At 35.3% G+C, this 17104-nt stretch overlaps 1 protein-coding gene across 1 annotated transcript; it reads right to left on the bottom strand.

The window, feature by feature from the left end:
• Nucleotides 1-7250: 7250 nt before the first annotated feature.
• LOC123547097 (uncharacterized) lies at nucleotides 7251-9770 on the bottom strand. The gene is made up of 3 exons (XM_045333905.2): nucleotides 9650-9770; nucleotides 7627-8161; nucleotides 7251-7374 (listed from the first exon to the last, which is right to left on the bottom strand). The coding sequence occupies exons 1-3, from the start codon at nucleotides 9735-9737 to the stop codon at nucleotides 7344-7346; spliced, it is 654 nt and encodes a 217-aa protein (XP_045189840.1). The 5' UTR covers nucleotides 9738-9770; the 3' UTR covers nucleotides 7251-7343.
• Nucleotides 9771-17104: the final 7334 nt, after the last annotated feature.

Here is a 17104-nt window from a genome sequence, read left to right as displayed (position 1 = left end):
TTGCTAGCGCTCATCTAACGTTGAGGTGATGACGTTACTTTACTGTTGACGTAAGAATAAAGACGTCACGACGTCAGTAATGGGCTCTTCAAATTTAGAAATAACAAATTATTTAATCTAGATTTAAAAATGAGAATAGAACCGGGCATTTTTTTAACAGTGAACAAAATCTTACAGTATCAATTTACTTCTTACAGACCAGAAAAAAATGATAATATTTATTGTTGTGTGTGGCACAGTTAATAGTCGTCGCACTACCGTTAAATGTCGCAGCTGCCGTTCAATGCCACAAGGTTGACGTTAATATCGCAACCACCGCTAAATTTTGCAGAATCATCAGCCACTATATGTCGCACCTTTAGCGCTAAATGTCGTAAGAATTTTGCCATCGTTTTTTGTCGCAACACTAACGCTAAATGTTGCATTGCCTATTTAGAACTAAGACTTCATTGTTTTTGCTCTTTTTTTTTTTTAACTTTCAATTTATGCAATAAATTGTGAACATTGGCCATTTACAAGTTACCGGAATATTTTTCCGGTCTCAGGTTCAAAAGATATTTTCAGTCTCCCCTAATTTAGATAATGAATTTTATTCGTCATTTTTACCTTAGTTGCATGTTTAAAAAGTTATATACTAAGTTTGACTATTCTTAAATGACTATTCAGTATTGATGATCAATAGGAGTTCTAATACTTAATTACCAAAAGTTCAATGTCAGATTCAGCAAAGACCGTAAAATATGTTGTGAACATGGGGTGTTCATGTACATTGTTTATACAAACCCAAACTCCTACGCAGTGATCTCTCTTGCCGTTACGCTCTCATTGCCGAGAAAATAAAAAAAGAACGAAAACAATCTTTCATAAAATCTTGAATCAAATCGTAAGGAAATGAGCGCTCACACTTACAGGGTTCATTCAAAAACAGGAAGGCCATAACCGTTTTTTAATTATTTCTGCTATTGGTTTCGCCATTCAATGAAACACGCACATGAATACAAAAAAATGATCAAGTTCATCGATGTGTGAACGTCTTGGCTGAATAAATCAAACTGCTTGAAGTAAAATATTTTGGAATTATCAATAAATAAATTATACGAATGTGTTGAAAACTGCAAAAAGAGGAATTATCCGAAAATCTGTCAGACGAGGTATGTTGGTAAATGTAAGGTTCTTCATTTGAAGATGTATTTTAAATTTTATGTTGTTTTGAGATATGTCTGTGTGGGTTTTTTTAATTCTCATTTTTGCACGCGACTGTTCCAAGTTTTCCAAGCAATTTGTCTTCAAAATAAATATTAAAATATTACGAGCGGCGAACAAGACGCAAGTGGATTTGCATGCATTTAGCTGTAGAATATTCCGATTTACAAATATTAGTTATGAGAAATACAATTCAGCAGTACAATGTATATATATTACTGGCTTAAGGTCGTTACTTCATGAAAACATCATTTCATAGAACAGCACACGCTACTCAATTTTCTAACTTCAAACATCTGTAAGCAGGCACAATCAAGCTTCTGTATGAAGTTACACGTGCAACGTTCTAAGTTGTTAATGTAGGCTATCAGATCGTACAGTCAGTCTTACGTGTACAGTATTTGCTTTGTATCCGACTGAAACGAGAACATGCAAGATACACGCAGCACTGTTTACTATGTGGGAAATCGGTAGATTTCACGGTTCTGGCAAATTCGCCGAACTAAATTTTACGTGAAAAGAAAAAACGTACACAATTCGTGGTAATACATGACAGGCGGATTTACAAGCATTTTTTTTTACATTTGTCTAATTGTAATGAAATCTGACAAAATGAAGATCTGATCATTTCTGATAAACCATTCTCTCTACGGTGTTCTGCTATCATATTGTAAGCCCTAAGCTGCTCACGACAAGAAATATAGCGATATCGATATTGCGACAACACGGCAGCAATATATATAGGATGTCGATATCGCAACAACACTTAGCAAATAAATATGGCAATGTTGATATTGCGACAGCATGGCAACACTGAGTATAGCGATATGTCGATATTGCGACAACACGGCATCAATAAATATAGCGATGTCGATATTGTGATAGAACGACATCAATAACTATAGCGATGTCGATATTGTGATAGAACGACAGCAATAAATATAGCGATATCGATATTGTGATAGAACGACATCAATAAATATAGCGATGTCGATATTGTGATAGAACGACATCAATAAATATAGCGATGTCGATATTGTGAGACATCAATAAATATAGCGATGTCGATATTGTGATAGAACGACAGCAATAAATATAGCGATGTCGATTCTACGATAGCACGACAGCAATAAATATAGCGATGTCGATATTGTGATAGAACGACATCAATAACTATAGCGATGTCGATATTGTGATAGAACGACAGCAATAAATATAGCGATATCGATATTGTGATAGAACGACAGCAATAAATATAGCGATGTCGATATTGTGATAGAACGACAGCAATAAATATAGCGATGTCGATTCTACGATAGCACGACAGCAATAAAAAGAGCGATGTCGATTCTACGATAGAACGACATCAATAAATATAGCGATATCGATATTGTGATAGAACGACAGCAATAAATATAGCAATGTCGATACTACGACAGCACGAAAGCAATAAATACAGCGATGTCGATATTGTGATAGAACGACAGCAATAAATATAGCGATGTCGATTCTACGATAGCACGACAACAATAGATGCAGTGATGTCGATTCTACGACAACACTACATCAATAAATACAGCGATGTCGATTCTACGACAGCAGTAAATACATTTATGTCGATATAACGACAGCACTACATCAATAAATAAAGCGACGCGATATTGCAACAGCAGGACAGCAATGGGTTACAGCGCTGTCGATACGTCGAGAGTACGACAGCAATGAACATCCGTGCAGTCTGATCATGATCTGCACTGTTCGCCATTCTGTCAGTATCTTTTTGGTAAGCACCTCTTTTAACAGTTAATAGTACTGTCCAAATTGAGAGATGGACGAGTGCATTGTAGAAATTTAGCAGGGTAATGGTTAAAATAGTTTACAATCGACATACACTAGTTTCCTATTACGCGGAATTTCTGTAGTGTTTTTTCTTGCTAAATGTCACAGGGTGTTTCCAATAATGTCGCAGGTATTTTCCGGTAATGTCGCAAGTGTTGTTTCTTAAAGGGATATCATTTGAAGAAATAAACTTTGCTATATCTAACCAATCAGATTAACGACCTTATAAAGCTCACCTCCACCCTTCTGCAAAAAGAAACAATCTGATTTTCAGCTATGGAAAATATAATTACGTACACAATTACAATTCATTCAACAGTACTCACTCAGACCGACTCTTCTATTATACAGCTTCCTTCCAAAGTATCTTTTTATAGATTTTTTGAGTCATTTGGCAATTTTCAGATTAACAGACGGAGAAACGTCATGCACCTCACAAGGAATGCATTCAAACGCATGCATTTATTTCGAAACAGTATGGAAGATAATTTTTCTGTCTTTGAAAGAGTTAAAATGCTGATAAGTATTGGCGGCGATTACCGCCAAAATTAGTAAATATACAATATATCCATTAACAAGTCAGTCAGTGCAATGCATTTCAACGCCGTCTAGTCTAAAACTCCATCCCATCCAATATATTTGCACTCAACGCAATGTATTTTGAAACCATTTAATACAAAACTTACCGCCCATTGAAACATGAAACGATGCATTAAAAAACTTGTTGCGATGCACTGTAACATGAAATCAATCATCCAACAAAACATGATACCATGCAGCTCAATGTGAAACCGTTTAAGTATAGGTAAGAGATTTTGATAACCGGGCGAAAAAAGTCTTACCTACGGAATCCTATTCGTGCCACTTAAATTGTCGCCTCGCCAACACGCGACTTGTCCAAAAACATATATACATGCGAGATTTAATAACAGGATTCCGTACTTACCTACTTACTGGCAAAATCTGTGAAGAAATCTGACCTTCCTAATTAACCATGAAATTGCTGTTGTCAAACAAATTTGTGTCTTGAGAGGTAAATATTTTCATACTTCATAATATCAGTAGGTCACTGCACTTCTGTAAAGTACACCACTATAAATGAGTCTGATAAATAAATTGCCTTTATCACTTGATTGTGGTCCTATCATGACCTTCCTAATTAACCTGTCAGTTAATAATTACGAAATAAGAACCGGGTTCTTACTGAATTTTTGGCGAATCGTGAAGAACGCACCTGCCAATAAACCAACGTGAGTATAAGAACTTTACGCTTCTAATGCATATTGAAATCGCTTTGTGTGACGTATAAAAGCCTGATGCCATGCAGTTCTATCTCTAATATTCTTCAACTGAGGAAGAGGCGTGGCTATAAGCCGTACTCTAACTAAGTTAGAGAACAATACTGTAGGGATATGTTGAACTTTCTAAACCGTTCTCTATTTCAGTTAGAGTACGCTTGTCACGTGATAGTACCAACGCTTAATGACGTTATTCTCGTGAACCCCTACTCTTTCTATTACTTGTTATCATGGACACGGATAATGTCGTATTACCCATAGACATGTTTTCAATGCTTTTCACTTATTGTGCGCATATTGCCTCAAGCAAAGATTTGCATACGAAAATAGGGTATTTCTTTGCATAACTTGAAATACAGTCAAACCTGTGTTAAAAACCACTCTGAACAGAGACCACCTGGCTCTAAAGACCACATGGTTTGTTTCCCATTTTAACATTTACAGTATATTTTAACCTGTGAATAAAGACCACCTCCAAATAAAGACCATATTTTAGCTCTCCCAAGGGTGGTCTTTATAGACAGGTTTGACTGTATATGCACCTTGATAGAACATTATAAAACGTTTTTAAAACGTTTCGACGATGTCACTGAAATAATCAACAGACTAATAATTCAGCTTTACAGGTTTTTTCAGTTTTACAATTTTTTTTTATTAAAAATAAACGTCGTATTTTCCAAAAAAAAATATATAATCATATTCGGTTTAAATTGTCAAAACTGAAAACAAATTGACACAATTACCCTGCTAAAACGTAAGAAAGATGTCATATATAAACTTTTTCTTCAAATCCCTTGTTAAATAGTTGACTGATAACCTATACCAAAAGCGGATATGGTAGGCTGGCAAAAATATGTTCCTGTGATGCGTGCATGTGGTCGAAGTGTGCTGGGGTTGCAATTTCTCAGTGATCATAGCTAATGATCAGTGTGAAGTGATCACAGCTCTCAGTACTTTTCACAGAACATTCATCACATAGTAGTGTTCACGGCACCGTGAGTACTGCTTACTGAGTGGTGTTCACGGCACTGTGAGTACTGCTCACTGAGTAGTGTTCATGGCGCCGTGAATATTGCTCACTAAGGAGTGTTCATGGCACCATGAGTACTGCTCACTGAGCAGAATTCAAGGAACTGTGAGTACTGCTCACTGAGTAGTGTTCACATTACCCTGAGTACTGCTCACGGAGTAGTGTTCACGGCACTGTGATAACTACTCACAGAGTAGAGTTCACAATACCGTGAGTACTGCTCACTGAATAGTATTCACGGTACTGTGAGTACTGCTCACTGAACAGTATTCACGGTACTGTGAGTACTGCTCAATGAGTAGTGTTCATGGCACCGTGAGTACTGCTCACTGAGTAGTCTTCACGGCGCCGTGAGTACTGCTCATCGAGAATTGTTCACATTACCCTGAGTACTGCTCACTGAATAGTGTTCACGGCCTAGTGAGTACTGCTCACCGAGTAGTGTTCACGGCACTGTGAGTACTGCTCACTGAGTAGTGTTCACATTACCATGAGAACTGCTCACCGAGTATGTACTGTGAGTATGGCTCACTGAGTGGTGTTCATGGCGCCGTGAGTACTGCTCACTGAGTAGAGATCACCGCCAGGTGAGTACTGCTCACTGAGTAGTGTTCACGGCACTGTGAGTACTGCTCGCTGAGTAGTGTTCACGGTACAGTGAGTACCGCTCTCTGAGTAGTGTTCACGACAATATGAGTACTGCTCACTGAGTAGTGTTCACGGCACCGTGAGGTTTGCTCACTGAGTAGTGTTCACGGCACCGTGAGTTTTGCTCACTGAGTAGTGTTCATGGCACTGTGAGTACTGCTCACTGAGAAGTGTTCACATTTCCGTGATTACTACTCACTGAGTAGTGTTCACGACACTGTTAGTACTGCTCACTGAGTAGTGTTCATTTCACCGTGAGTACTGCTCACGGTTTAGCATTCACGGTACTTCGAGTACTGCTCACTGAGTAGTGTTCAAAGTACTGTGAGTACTGTTCACCGAGAACAAACTAAGGACATGTTTTTGCATAAATACTTTTGAAATCTGAAAATTGTCCTGAAATCATATGCTAAATAATTATATACTTTTATCTATCCGATATTTGAGTTTTATGATTATTTGACCTTATGACCTTTAATCTGCATAATAATTTTAGGCAATTTATGTTGAGAAGATTTTCATAAAATCTGACATATCGTAGTAAAATATCAAACAAAAATAATTAAAACTTATATGAAAATGTAGACATGATGGTATGTTTAAACATTGTAGTCATCATTACTTTTGTGGCTGCCATCTTGGACGACATCTTGGATTTCTCAGATCGCCACCATTTATGCCAATTTATGCCGACAGCCTGATAAACTTCAAACCTTTACAAACATCCGGGTTCAACTTTATGAATGGCATAATTGTCGCCATACCGATAGTATTCCAGTTATGCACTGGACAAGGTTTTCGAAAAAGGGAAATAATTTTAAAATGGGACCACATTTGTTATGGTTTATTATCACTGACTTTCTCTCAAGGAGCTCTATTATTGTATAAAGTTACAACTTGGTATCTTCAATACTTTTTGAGTTATTCTTTGGACAAGAAGTGTGACGGACGGACAGACGGAAGTTCCTACATATGGGTATTTATATGGCTACTCTTTTGTTTGGATATTCTCTATTGTTCTTTTAGCTATGTAAAAGAAAAATAGCCAACAATTGATAGATGTTCCTCCCTTAAATCAATAGATATAGAAGATATCAATGATTAATGCGTTTAAGGAATTTAATGACGCTGTTGGCGATGAACTACCAAAATACTTTAGATGAGTATTTTTCTTCTATAAGAGTCATCGGGCTTGATCAATAAATAGGTCAGATAAATAAAAAAAGGTCAGCTTCAGAAAATAAGAACGTTTATTTTAACGAAAAATGTTAAACAAAATATTTTAATAAATTATGTTCTGTAGCATTTCAAAACTGTTTGCTCCACTAGGTCACAATGGAGTCACTCTTCCAGCTCCTGTAACAAAGAAGAAAGTTACAATAAATATACGTCTATGTGCAAACAGTTAATTAGTAATCTAGCTTGCGTAAAACTAAATATAACACAAATATTTCATAAAATACAACATTTTTCCTTGATAAATAGATATTCTATTTAGGTCACCTTAGATGTACGTACCCTAGATTAATAAAAAACAAATGGAGCAAAAAAATCAGATTTAAACAAAGCTTTAATAATAAAAAAGTATTGATAATACAATTTAGTTACCATGTATGCAGGTCACTGCCACAGTAAACACTCATTATGCCAAAAGATGAACCAAAGTCTTCGTAATCCTCCTCCTTTCTAATGGAAGTATCACTAATTACGTGTAACACACCAGCTTCCGTTTTGTCTTGCTTTGTAAGGTCGTCGTTTATAGGCAAATTGTCTGCATCGGATTTTGCTACATTGACAAGAATATTAGCTTCTTTAATATCTCCAAAGCTAACTTCAGCGTATTCATCGCCTTTCCATTCTTCGCCATCTTCACCATTAGCACCATCCTCTTCCTCCTCGGTTTCACTTTTGTCATCATCTACGTCTACGAAGCTTTCCCTTTGTGGCTTGGCATCCGTCTTAGCTTGGATCATTTTCTTTAGCTCTCTATCTGCCTCATTTCTGAATTTTTTATTTGACCAAAGAACTTCCCTCTCCATCCTGTAGTGTGGGGCACAATCGTGTTCACCGCATGTACATACGCTAGGGTTGAACTCCCTGGTAACAACCATCATCTTTGGTGGTGTAGGCGGCTTCGGTGGTCCTGAAATTAAAAGGTAGAATATGATGCAATATACATGTATTTCATGTCCAGGTCAAGTTTATCTGCTAAAACGAATCTACAGACCTCTAGAACATTAGACTTCTAAGTCTTGAAAAAAGTAGACTTTCTTCCCATTAATTTCTTCATTTACGCTGAGTTGCGAATAAAATGCATGCATGTTGTTGAGAAATAACTATATTTGCAATGTCTAGTCGGAATAAATCCACACAGAAAATATTAAACAATTATAGACTACCAGCTTATTCAGAGCGTAACTATATATATTAAAGATTGTATATGCTATGTGCAGTATTTATGTATATTCAATATCATTATGTACAACTGGTCTAATGTCATGTCTTTTGCTGGAATTTTTTTATAATATCAGATATGTAAGATAATGATCCATCACGTGCTTGTGTTTTGTACATTGTATCCTACATTTTACTTTTAATGGACAACATATTGTAATTTGAACATTTGTGATATCATAATATGATACGTATAAGCGTAATAAGTCAATAATTACATTATTTTCAGATATAGTATATCATTAATATACGTAATAAAATACCAGGGATGGAGAATTTAACATTGAAGAACACAAGAAGAAATTGTCATTGGTGCAAATCTGAAGTGATACCAACTTCGATCTTTTGTTTTCTCTTAGATAAATGCGACCGAATTAATTTAATTCTTCTCTCCGAAAAATTATTCAGTTTCAGTCTAATAAGTAAAATACTGTTATCTGTCTTTTCTTAGTCAAGCAACAATATTTTGCTGTATTTCTAATCAGATGTGTACATTATTATGTATTCAAATCTAATATTTGTTATTACTATTTAATTTCATTATTATTTTCGTCTTCATGTCTTATCACCAAGTATTAACGTCTTTGAAGTGTTCACATTTTTATACCATTTGTAGGTAAGTTCTCTCAACATCTGTTATTACAATATTTATTTTCATGCAGAAATAATTACGACAGTGTTGCTTTTGAATGTAAACTAGTTTATCGGGTTTTTGTGCGCTGATTACAAGCTAATTTTATTTTATAAAATTATTCTCTAACCACTTGTATATACTTTTAGCTTTTGTTGTTGCCTAGAAATTAAGTTCGTTCCATAATAAAAATTATTGTTAATGGCATTAAGTATTAGTTTGTTTTTTATTCATGTCCTATGTTGCATTGTCAGATCATCATTTTATAGGACATAAAGAAACACTGGTTACAGTAAAATCTGTTATCCCCGTTCAAGTAAGTTATAATCATTATATAATAATAATCATCATCATCATCATCATCATCATCATAATCATCATCATCATTGTCATTATCATTATTATTATTATTATTATTATTATTATTCAGTAGTAAACATCTATCCTTTTCTGTATTTCTGTTAATTCTGTACTGAAAGTAGATGATGCTAATTCAAAATAAGCAGATTTGCTCAGATTTATGTGAATATTTAAAAAGTTACTTACTGTAATGAATATTGTAAAGCAGGTTCGGTTTATACCAACTGTCTCTAGGATCTGCCATGTTCTGTTCTTCGTAAAAATTCCGAAACATTGTCTGCGAGTTTTTGTTTACTGCTAGATTCAATCGTTGCTAGCGCTCATCTAACGTTGAGGCGCTGACGTTACTTTACTGTTGACGTAAGAATAATGACGTCACCACGTCAGAAAGAACTTTTCAAATTTAGAAATAATAATTTATTTGGTCTAGATTTGAAAATGAGAACAGAAAAGGGCATTTTTAACAGTGAACAAAATCTTACAGTATCAATTTACTTCTTACATGCCAGGAAAATGATGATATTTATTGATGTGTGTGGCACAGTTAATAGTCGTCGCACTACCGCTAAATTCGCAGCTGCCGTTCAATATCACAAAGTTAATTAATATCGCAATCACCGCTAAATGTTGCAGAATCATCAGCCGCTATAATTATGTCGCACCTTTACCGCTAAATGTCGTCAGAATTTTACCACCGTTATATGTCGCAACACCAACGCTATATAGATACACGCCCGTTTAGCTCAGTAGGTAAGAGCGTTGGTCTACGGATCGCGGGGTCGTGAGTTCGATCCTCGGGCGGGGCGTATGTTCTCCTTGACTATTTGATTAACGACGTTGTGTCTGAAATCATTCGTCCTCCACCTCTGATTCATGTGGGGAAGTTGGCAGTTACTTGCGGAGAACAGGTTTGTACTGGTACAGAATCCAGGAACACTGGTTAGGTTAACTGCACACCGTTGCATAACTGAAATACTGCTGAAAAATGGCGTTAAACCCAAAACAAACAAACAAACAAAACCAACGCTAAATGTTGCATTGCCTATTTAGAACTAAGACATATACTAGTTTACCAATTATTTTCATATATGCGGCTGGAAAACACCTACGTAGGCATTTCGTGAAGATGTAAGTTTTATGTGTTATATGTGAAATATATGATATAAGTAGTTCATTGATGCCGGTAGTCACAATTCTAAGTTCAAATTAAGGTCAAGAAATTAGGTCAAAGGTCATTAAGTGCAGTTGTTTTACTAATTTCGCTTATATTTGGCATCATATAATCGCCATTTTGCTGAAATTAAGTGAGCAAAAATGGTATTTAATTGAAGCCAATGTATTTAACTATGACAATAAATCACTATATGCAATTAGCTCATTTGCATATTAACTAATATTAATGAAAATGACAAAATCGTACAAAATTACGATAAAAATTGTCATGTATGTACAGCTGTAAAAATATTTATTGTTTTATAAATTTAAAATTTTTATGATTTGAAAAACAAAAGGTAACAAATGATATGTGAATACCATTTCTGATAAACGCAACGTTTATATCGCCATCAAAAGTGTTTTATGTGTAGATACTGCTAGAAGTGGGTGGGTTTAGTTGACTTCTGACCAACAGTTATCTTTAGCATAATTGTGAAATTTTTTTTCACAAAAGCAAGGCAATTCTTTTGTATTGGGTTCATATCTGTCGGCTATTTCAAACTGTGAACCTATGTCACACAGCCAATATGGCTGCCATTTTTTTTAAAATGGTGACCAAAACAACCACAAAGGGAAGTATGTTCAAAAATATGCATATATATGAGCGTTTACATAATTTTTAATATAATTTATTGCAATATTAAGATTGATAAATACAATTGATTATAAGACCATACGCCATGAAGGGATCCTCAGATAACCAAAAATGGCGCTCATTTTTTTCAAAATGGCTGCCAATGTCAAAATGGTTAAGGTTTCTTTGCATACATTATAGAGTTACATAGTGTTTTATGTAGTTTAGCACAGATTGTGATTGAAAAACATAACTATTTTAAATCAGGTTGACACCACCAGACAACCAATAAGACAGCCCCTTTCACAATAAAGTCAAGAAGTCAGTAGTTCATTTTTCTAATTTACTGGGGAATGTACAAAAGTTTTATGAAGGTTTTGAAGTATTTTGACGGATAATTAAACGAATATTATTTAAAACATATATTGGGTTTACAGATAGGATAGCCTAAATTGGTAACAATAGTAAAACTTGGAAAAACGCTTGGCCATAAACGTATCTAGGCATAGAGAAGGCAAATATGTATCTTGGCATATCGGCAGGCAAACTGGCTTTTCAACATGCAACTATGGATATTCTTAGGGTACAAACAGGCAAACTGTGTAGACGTGATATATAGTCAGACCATTTTTGGGATCATTTGTTTACAGACACCCCTCCGACTAAAAAATTGATGCCACTATCGTATCGAGCGTATAAAAGACATGCAAACTCGGGTATCCCGTGTATGCAGACTGGCCCTACTTTCTAAACATACAGAAAACCGGCTATACATATAGACAACAATAGTAGCCTTGAAAAGAGACAGAAAAAAATGGTATCCTAGTTATACAGGAAAAAATATCCTCGGTAAAACAACATGTACATTCCACTATAAGATCTTTGTTATACAATCATTCACTCTTTGTGTTTTGTGCATACATGTAAAAGCCACCCTGGCCATAAATACAGTCCACTTTGGGTACCTTGGCAATGAATACAGGTCATGGGTAAACAGAAAGGCCTATTCTGGGGTATTCCTGTGCATACAGACAGGTCATATTGGCGACACATGTATACAAACTGGGCAATTTCGGTATACTGAATACACAGACAGGCAATTTCTGGGTATTCGGACATACAGAAGTGCAAACCGGGTTTTCCTTGCATCTCCGATATTCGTGTATACATGCATGTCATCCTGGCTTTACAGTTGTATAAAAGGCTACTAAGGGTATCTTCGATTTACATACACACCATTCTTGGGGATCCTGGGTAATATAGACACCCCATCACGGGTATACATTCAGGTCACCTTGGATGGCATTGGTATACAGACAGGTTACCTATGTACCTACATAAAAGCCATGCCACTCTGTGTAGCCTGGATATACAAGCATGTCATCGTGGCTATATATACTGGCCCATTATGGATATCCCGGTTTTACATAATAAGCCTTTCTGGTAAAAAACTGGTAACAAAACAGGCCATCGTTGCTATACACAAAGGGCCCGTAATTTCGTTGAGTATGCCTGGTATATAGACAGGTCACCTGAGTGCATCCTAGTTAAGGCCCCATTAAGTATCCTGGGTGTACAAAAACCTGACCGTTTACTTAATGTCACCACTATAAATGTCCTGGTAAAAATACATGCCACCGGTGTACCCTAAAGGGATAAAGGCAGGTCTATCTCGTTATCCTTGTTTTACTGTCAGGTCATCTTGGCATAAAAACAGACCACTATTTAAAACCCGGGTACTGCTTTTTTTTAAACTTCGTATACATAAAGACCACTCTGGGTAAACTGGGTATATAGGTCTTCCTGGGTTTTATAATACAGAAAACCATGGGTATCCTAAAGGGGTACAAACAGGCCCCTCGTGAAACCATTGTATACATACAGGCTACCTGGCTATATATTAAAGCCAAAACGGATATCCTTGATATACATAAAAACCAGGTAGACAGTCACTCCTAGGTAAGTAATAAGTTTAAACATACAGGTCAGGTTAGTGATACATACAGATACACTTTGAGTGGCCGTGACATAAAAAAGAGGCAACTGTCGGTATCTTAGGTATGCATGCAGGACATTTTGAGTATCTGGGTTATACAGACTGACAACATGTGTATCCTGTTTATACAGACAGACCATCACAGCTATACATATATGCCAGTTATATACATACAATTACGCTTCACAACTTGCATCGATAGCGTAAAATAATGGTTTTAAGTTTGCATGCATACAAAGGATACACGGGTGACATGTAGACTGTAAATTTCCCCTAATACCCAACGTAACATATCATATACTTTTGTGGATTGCAAGACGAATGTGGCAGTAAATGTGCAAAAAGCACCGATCCAACCAGGTTTGCATGTTGAATGTGCAAGCGAGGCTATTTATATAAACCAACTTTAGAAAGTACAAGCAACAAGGACAAAAATTGTGACATTTTTAAAACAAAGTCCTATGGTAGTGTTATAGTGAAAAGACTATGAGCAAGATTGAATGTGTAAACTACATTGTGCAGTATTTGGATAAGTATTTTTAAAAACAAAAAATTAATCTTAATGCATGGAATATTTAAAAAGCTTTTCTTGGACATTTATAAAACTATATAAGATTCTTATCAATGGTTAAGAACAGATATATGTTTACTAAATGAACGTTTTAAATGCTGTTTGATACAATCAATTAATTCATGAGTATGCAAATGAGCTGAAAACTCTTAATAATAATTATGAAGAACATTATTCCAAAAATCGAAAATAATCTTAACTATCTCAAATTTTGGTTTGTATTGAGAAATGTAAATAATGCAGTTTTTTAAATTTTTTTTTTCATGTTAATATACCCCACCCACTTTGAACCCGTATATAACCGTGCAACAAACCGACTATATTTATAAAAAGTAATGTTCACAAAAGTAATAATGCTATTTTGTCCATTATAAATACAAATAGTGAAGATTTATCTTTGTTTTTTTAATAATAACATTTTTAACGAATTTCTGCCCATAAAATTTTTTTCATGAATATTCATAATAGTAATTAAAAATTTGATTAATGTTTGTAAATAAATTACAAACCCTGCCCATTTCGATACCATATTTTTTTTCTAAAACCATAAAGACCAAGAACAAGTATTAATTGTGTCACAACATAAAAAATCACCGAATGACCTTTGAACCTCGTTTATTTCACTATAAAGGGTATCTCAAGCGTGACTACCGGGCAAGTCTTTCTTGTGGTACCTAGTACAGTCTAAGGAATTTTGGTCAGATACAGAGAATATCTGTGGTTGCTGCCCAAACATGTTGTCTCATTATCACTGGGCAAGCTAACTGACCACAGTGAATTATGACCCAACACTGGAGCTGATATAAATTTGAACCATTATAAATTGTAATCTAAAAATCTGTAACACATTAACTTTCTATGTTTTTTTCTTGATCAAAACTTGAAACCCTTTGTCTTAAGAAAAATTAAAATGGTGATGTGTACGACTTCAGTCCAGATGCACATTTCACAATACCAGTGAGCCTTCAAGCATGTCTAAAATGTACAAAAACACAGCATTCATGAGAGCAAAACACAAAAGGTCTTAGACGGAAGCAGCCTCTGAATTTAACCCCTAAGTCTATCAAATATTACGTAAATTGATTATGGAAGTGCATGTTACACTGACACTACAGTTTATGTGCAAATGTAGTAAATGTATCATTTATTGGACATACTAGACAGAGGGAAGGGAGTAGGGCATCAGACCAGGGATTGGGGGAGTGTGTAGTTTGCCCCCACAGTGTGTAGTTTGCCCCCACCTCCAACAAGGTTAGTGTTGATATGATGTTAGCTCAGGATCTAGACTGCTAATACTAATTTCAGCCCACCCACTTAGCTCAGTAGGTAGAGCGTCGGTCTACGGACCGCGGGGGTCGTGAGTTCAATCCTCGGGCGGGGCGCATGTTCTCCGTGACTATTTGATAAATGACATTGTGTCAGAAATCATTAGTCCTCCACCTCTGATTCATGTGAGGAAGTTGGCAGTTACTTGCGGAGAACAGGTTTGTACTGGTACAGAATCCAGGAACACGTACTGGTTAAGTTAACTGCCTGCCGTAACATGACTGAAATACTGTTGAAAAACGGCGTTAAACCCAAAACAAACAATCAAACTATACTAATTTCATCTGTGCATGGATATATTTAATTTTATTATAAGTTTGAAACATACTTCCAGACTCATATTTGTGTCCTCCCTGATCCCCATGATAATAGGACCCCCGCCCTCCTTGTTGAAATGGCTTCTATGTGGGTATTTATGTATGTATGTAATTAATATATTACATATTTATACATGTACAAATTGTATACATGTAATTGTTAGGTTTTATTAATGTATTTTAGCTCGATTGTGAAGAAAGCTTGTAACTAAATTATTGTTCAAGCAAGGTCAAAAGTTCAAAACTATGTACTTTAAATAATTTTAACTCTAAATATTATGCTAGCGGCAATTGCAGTGGCAATTGTATTTGCCTCTGCGACCATTGCAGAACAAGACCATGATCTACACTGTTTGCAGTTCAGTTAGTAAGTTTTTAATTAATATCCTTATAAACTATAAATGGTACTGTCAAAATTAAAAGATAGGCAAGTTTATATTGTAGAAACTTAACAAGATACGTAGTAAGAGTTAAAGCTTCAAAAGGTTCTAATAAATTTTTTTAAGAAATCATGATCATTAATATTCTACCGCTGAATATAGAAAAAAAGGTATTTTGTGTTGGCTAAATTTAAAACATACTTTTAATTATCATTGTTACTTATTTTTATTTTTTTGTTCTAAAGACATGAAAAGCCGTTTTTTTTATTGTAAAAGCATAACAATGTTTGAGGTCAAGATGTTTAAATTAATGTCGACCAGGAGACTCAAGAACACCAAATTCATTTCTTTCCCGTCTGACGTTATACATGTAATAAGACATTATAAGACATGTGCATCCTTCTTATTATGTCTATTCAAATGTCAGGCTGGTCTGGATCCATGATGGTCGCAAAGCCACTATGTTGGTGTTTTCATGGCGCAGCTCGTATTTTGTTTCCTTTTCATAAAATGTTACTAATTGTTATCAATATATATTTTGTTACAGATCTCGAGACTCTACATATTATAATTAAAAACTATAACTATTTAGGGCCTTTGATTGTTAGCAATGTTTTACCTATATTTGACATTGAAAAACAAACTGAATTTAAATATAACAGAACTTAAAATGATAATTTAAATTTATACTTTAATTTTGACACCCTATTTTTAAGCAGTAAAATCATTTATTAGCAATAACTGTATTTACAAAAGCAATCTTCAAAATAAATCATGAGATAATTGTTGCTATACTGATGTATAAATTATGCCCATATGTCTTCTTTAATATTGTTTAGCTTCTGCTGTGTTCTTGTAATTCTTATGAGCCCCACTTCTTCCCTCAGATTGCTGACCACCAGCTGACTGTCACGGTATATTAGATCAAAGGGTCTGTAGAGTATTTATAACTGTATTCCTGCTGAGGTGTTACTGCTCAGAGCTGAGCAGTTTCTTGTCAAGATTCCTTAGACTGAGTAGATAAAGTTTAACATGGTAGTCATCCATCTTCAGAGAATGCCTACGCAAGTCACAATTTTGAAAATTCTAGGTATACTATACTAGCACTTCATTGTTTTTGCTTTTGTCGTAGATGGGTTTCTACAGTTCTGACTGAGTGGTAATTACTGCGAGTGGTCATCTATAGCCTGCAAAGGCACATAGCTCTCATAAATACTCAAAAGTATCACAAACACGATATGACGTAAACCATGTTTATATCA

The sequence above is a fragment of the Mercenaria mercenaria genome, chromosome 9 (genome assembly GCF_021730395.1).
Source record: "Mercenaria mercenaria strain notata chromosome 9, MADL_Memer_1, whole genome shotgun sequence".
Lineage (NCBI taxonomy): Eukaryota > Metazoa > Mollusca > Bivalvia > Venerida > Veneridae > Mercenaria > Mercenaria mercenaria.
Note: the sequence above shows the minus strand (reverse complement) of the source record. Positions and strands in the feature narration are given on the sequence as shown.